Genomic DNA, 5,551 nt, shown 5'->3' with positions numbered 1-5,551 from the left:
TCACCCAAGCCATGACGCCATTATTGGCTAAGCTACTCCAAAGCCACATTCCATGTCCTAGGGTTGTGGTTAGAAAAGGCATGGGACCAGGGCACCTGGGTAGCTCAGTCGTTAAGCGTCTGCCTTCGGCTCAGGGCGTGATCCCAGAGTCCTGGGATCGAGCCCCACATCAGGCTCCTCCACTGGGAGCCTGCTTCTTCCTCTCCCACTCCCCCTGCCTGTGTTCCTTCTCTTACTTGCTGTCTTTCTCTCTCTGTCAAATAAATAAATAAAATCTTAAAAAAAGAAAGAAAGAAAGAAAGAAAGAAAGAAAGAAAGAAAGAAAGAAAGAAAGAAAGAAAGAAAAGAAAAGGAATGGGACCAAGAGGCAGACAGTGTGAGTTCTAGTCCTGGCCCTTCCATTTGCTACTTGCCTGGCCATGTGTAGTCACTTTGTTTCTCCAGGTCTCTGCTTCCACATCCGTACAATGGGTTTATGTGCCTTCCCTGTCAGCCCGCAGAGTTGTGGTGATGGCTACATGAGTTGGTGAGTGTGAAAGTCCTGGTCAAGTAGGAAGGGAGGCACAAAGGCGAGGTAAGTAGATGTGTTGATAACGATGAGGGTCAGGCCTCAGAAAGGGGAAAGCAAGAAATGCCTGGACATTTCTTACTGTCCACTCTCTGGTCACTTCCATACCAATGCCAATATAGACCATCTAATCCCAGAAGAGAAGTTGGGTGTGTGCTGCTGACCACATTAGTGTACATTCATTTAATGTATTACCTCCCTGGGGCATTTTAATTTTAAAAGAATGAAAGGAGAGAAACTTAAAGAAATTGATAATGCAGTGACCCCTGTGTGAATGGGAACACGTGGAGCAGGGAGATTGTCCTATCAGGGAGGGCAGAGCTCTTGTGGGCGGTGCTTAGAGCCTTGGCCTTATGCCATGCCCCTTTCTCCCGCCATAGACAAGGGGGCAGTTCAGAAGTTTGGTGGGAACCAGGAAGAATGAGCAACAGGGCCATTAGGTGATTCCCCCTTGTGTGTTCTAAATGGTCTGCAGGGGACAAAGCAGCACAGGTGAGTTGTTTAAGAGCACTGTGGCCTTCTCTGAAAAGCTGTTAGCCCACTCCAGGCCTCTAACACTGTTCAGAGCGGAAAAGAAATGATCGTTCCGCAGCACGACAGAGGGGTAGGTGGCTCAGCTGCTCTCTGTCCCTACCTGTCTCTAGCTGGAGTTGTCTGAGCCCCTCTTCTCTCCCATTCCGACTTTCAAAGAGAGCCATAGGGTCTCTGTTCACGAACACTCACACATGCGGGGCTCACAGTAAAGTGCCCAGAACCATCTGTATGCAGATGGCAGTACAGCCTGGAGGGTGGGAATTTGGTCTCGGAGAATCACAAACACTGGGGAAAATGACGCTGGCCTGATGGAAGAAGTTGTTTTTCCAAACCTCTCCTCAGGACTTTATTAGATCTTTTGAAGCAAGGAGACCAATAAGTACATATTTTCTCCTGCACACAGGGTCACCCTGGATTTGAATTCCAATCCAGCAGAGTCTGGACCCCATGGCCCTTCATCTCCTGCGCTCAAGCTCTGCCTCGGGAGAAGGCTGGGGACTGTGGCCCTCCGTCGACGTTAGAGTGCCTGCCTTCGGGTATCTGCTCCTCAGCAATTCGGCCACCACCTTCTACCCAGAAGGCTTTCTCCTCCTCCCAGAGGGCATTCTCTTCCTCCCAGAGGGACTTTTTATCCTCCCACAGGGCCTTCTCCTCCTCAAGAAGAGCTCTTTCCTCTACCCACAGGGCTTTCTCTTCCTCCCACAGGGCCTTGTCCTCCTGAAGAAGGTTCCGGTCTTTTTCCCATAAGGCATTGTCCTCTTTCCAAAAGGCCTTATCCTCCTTCCAAAAGGTACGGTACTTTTTCCAAAAGGTTTTCTCCTCTTCTCGGAAAGATTTTTCCATTTCCCAGAAGGTTTTTTCCTCTTTCCAGAAGGTTTTCTCCTCTTCCCAGAAAGGTCTCTCCTCTTCCCAAAAGCCTAAGATCTGACCCCGGAAAGCACGGATCTTGCCTCGGAAATTCCACATCTCTTCCCTGAAGTCTTCTATTTTCTCGTGAAAAATTTTCATCTCTTCCCGAAAAGCCTTTTCCTCCTGCAGCTTATGGATTAGTTTCTTCTGCCGAATGTTGGGTGAGGAGCCCACCATTGACCGGAAGCAAGCAAGCCCCATCCATTTGCTCACCTTGAAGGGAAACATCTTCTTAGTCAGCCAGAATGGTGGGGTGGCCATGATGGAGGACAGGGCCGTTGGCCAAGTCCAGGTCAGCTGGTCAAACCCTGTGGGGGGCACCACAGAACACACGTTCATGAGTATCACGTGCCAGAGGACAAGCCCCTGGGTCTGTATCATTTGATTTAGGAAAATTTAACCGTTTCTTTCTTTGTCCCATTGGCTGTGTTTGTGAGAGCCAAGAGTTGGTAGACAAACACGCTGATGGGTCATGGCTTTGGGCTGAAGAGGCGGTCAATATATTCAAGCTCAAGGGTGCTAAAATCATAGAATCTCAGCCAACAGGGACAGGGGTTCTCAACGAGGGTATCAGAATACATGAGTAGGCCATGATCAATTAAAGGGTGTGTCACAGGATTTGTCCTTTTAAATAATAAAGTACTGCAACCCCCAAAGATTTACTTTCGTTAAACCAACTGGAATTCATTTAAAGTTTTGGCATTCTCACTTGGGGATTGCTCATAACCTTCTCATGGTCACGCTCACAGCAGGGTGCCACGTGTGACTATCCTGTTACAGGTCACCTGGAAAACAGAGGATGAGACCCACTGACCTAGAGGGGACTATTTTAGTAGAAAACTCTTTTGAGGAAACAGAGGCTCAAAACAATAAGGTGAGAGACAATACCAAATGTTGGCAAGGATATGGAAAAGAGGAGCTCTCGCAATATGGGGTAATATCAAACAATAGGGAAGACACTGTATGACCCAGCAGCCCCCCTTCCAGATATGTACCCTGAGGAAACTTATGAATCGTGACCAGGATACAACATACAGGAATGTCTGAGGAGCTTTGTTCAGGAAAGCTCAACACTGCAAACAATCCAATGACCATCACAATAGAATGGAATTTTAAAATGGTAGTATATTCATGCAATGGATAGCATAGCTATGTGCAACAATGGGGGTGAATCTTATAAACATGTTGAAAGAAAGAAGCAGGATCAAAGAATTTCAAACTAAACTCTATTGTTTACGGAAATATATGTAGGTGATAACACAAAAGGCACAGCAAGGAAGTGAGTCCCATAATTCAAGATAGTGGTTACTTGTTGGGGGAGGATGGGGTGGGGAGGTGTGATACTAAGGGTGGTGACTAGGTGAGGACATGAGGGGGGCTTCTGAGGGGCTGGCAGTCTTCTATTTCTTTACTTGGGTGCTGGTTGCATGTGTGTTCATTATAAAAATGGGCTAAGCTATACGTATATATTTTATGTACTCCAGTAAGTGTGTTGTATTTCACAATAAAATATAAGCTAGGAAGGAAGGAAGGAAGGAAGGAAGGAAGGAAGGAAGGAAGGAAGGAAGAAAAGAAGAATGAAAAAGAAAAGAACAGAACAGAGAGAAAGGAAAATATTGCCATAAATCTGAGGTATCAGATACCAGAACTTTCAGAACCATCCACAGACATTCCAGTAACTGCAAAGGTAGGTCAAGGGATGAGAAGAAGGGTTAGATGTTGGAGAATGGGTAGAAGCAGAGAAGACAAGGGGGCTTGCTCCTGGTGAGGACATTGATTTCCATGTTGAGCTTTCTGGAAGCAGCTGCCTGGGTTGGCCTCACTCTGTGGGCCTTGCCAAGCACCACACAATGGAGCAACTTGAGTCCCTTTGGGAGATTTCTGGGCTTTCTCCTTTTTCCACTTTCTGACTTGGGAGCAGGGAGTAGGGGAGACGGAAGGACACATAGCTGGGGTACATGTGTGTGTGTGCACGGTGAAGAGAGAAATGGGGGCTCCGCTGGGGGCAGCTGGTGGCACCATCATATCCGCTCAGCCACACAAGCCACAAACCCGGAGCTCGCCCCTGACACTTTCCTCTTCCTCACCAGACTTTGAATCCATCACCAACCCTCCCACTTAGCATCTCTTGAAACCCCGCCCCCTGCTTCATCTCCTTGAGCACGGCCGGTTTAGGCCAGGACACCTGTGAGGGGCTCACCAGGCTCTCTGGGATTGAGTTTACCCTCCCATTGCCCTTGCTGTAGCCCCAGGGGTGTTTCTAAAACACATCACATCGCACCTGCTCGCAAAGCTCTGAAGAGCCCACAGCCAAATCCAAACACCCTAATAAGGTTCCCACTGTCTCCAAAGTTAAGTTTCAGTAAAAACAGGCTACATCCAGTTCTCTGAACAAGACCCTCGGTTTCTCGCCTCCAAGCCAAAGAATGTGCGGCCTCCTCTACACAGAGTCTCTTTTCCTCCCATTGTGGGCTTGAATTCCTGTCCACACCGTGCCCTCTGAAAGCCTCTTGGATCCAGGGGCTCTGGGTGGTGCAGTCGGTTCTGACTCTTGGTTTCAGCTCAGGTCGTGATCTCAGGGTCATGAGATCGGGCCCTACATCAGGCTCTGTGCTCAGCAGGGAGTTTTGTTGAGATTCTCCCTCTCCCTCTGCCCCTCCCCATCATGCTTTCTCTCTCTCTCCCTCAAACAAATAAATCTTAAAAAAAAAAAAAGCTACTTGGACGCTGGGGCTGAAGTCAATCACCGAGTCCTCAGTACTACTGTGTCTACCCACTCCCCTAATTGACTTGTCGCACTTGGTTGAAATGAGGTGCGGCCGTGCCTCGTCGCCGTCCCTGCGACCAGTACCCAATATGAAGCCGTGGGCGTAGGAGGTAATTGATAAAAGTGTTGGTTGACTTGAACTGAATTTCATCGAATTTTGGAATTTTGATTTTCTATGTTATATTATGGTTATTGGTCTTATTTATGTAACTGTTAATATCTCAAGGTGGGAGAAAGGGCCTCCTTCTTCAAGTGCCTACATTTCTCTCTTTCCTCTGTGAGAACACGAAGCAGGCCCTCAGCAAGCATTTGTTGAAGTGGATTGGGAAGCTCTGTGAGCAACGCCTCAGGGTCACCTAGAGTCCAGGCTCGCGGTCAACAACCACCTGCTTTCTAATTACAATGTCAGGAACAGCAGCAACTACCCGCAAGTTTCTTCAGCCCTTTTATGCTGGGCGCTTTACCAGCATTATCTGTTTAATCCTTTGAACGATACTGTGAGATAGGAGCCTTGATTAACCTCATTATATAACTCAAGCTCGAGTTAGTTAAAAATCCGTTCAAAGCAGGAAGTAGGCGAGTCAAGATTTTGCTAGTAAGTTCTAGAAGTGCATTACGTGGTCAAGCAATACTGTGTGTGAACACCATCGGGTTGGTATTTTCACTAGGAAGGGGTGTGTGTGTGTGTGTGTAAGAGAGAGACAGCATTTGCATCAAGCCCTGGCCCTACTGATAACTCAACGATAACATTCACCAACTTGGTCACTGATTGT

General features: G+C 47.7%; 1 protein-coding gene across 1 annotated transcript; it reads right to left on the bottom strand.

The window, feature by feature from the left end:
• Positions 1-1,570: 1,570 nt before the first annotated feature.
• Positions 1,571-2,272, bottom strand: CCDC70 (coiled-coil domain containing 70). The gene has a single exon (XM_045796727.1). The coding sequence runs from the start codon at positions 2,270-2,272 to the stop codon at positions 1,571-1,573; it is 702 nt and encodes a 233-aa protein (XP_045652683.1).
• Between the last annotated feature and the right edge of the window lie 3,279 nt (positions 2,273-5,551).

The sequence above is a fragment of the Ursus americanus genome, chromosome 10, assembly GCF_024610735.1.
Source record: "Ursus americanus isolate L20-20 chromosome 10, mUrsAme1.1.p, whole genome shotgun sequence".
Classification (NCBI taxonomy): domain Eukaryota; kingdom Metazoa; phylum Chordata; class Mammalia; order Carnivora; family Ursidae; genus Ursus; species Ursus americanus.
Note: the sequence above shows the minus strand (reverse complement) of the source record. Positions and strands in the feature narration are given on the sequence as shown.

Coding starts and splice junctions, on each gene's coding strand:
- CCDC70 (XM_045796727.1), bottom strand. CDS start 2,272: ATGGCCACCCCACCATTCTGGCTGACTAAGAAGATGTTTCCCTTCAAG.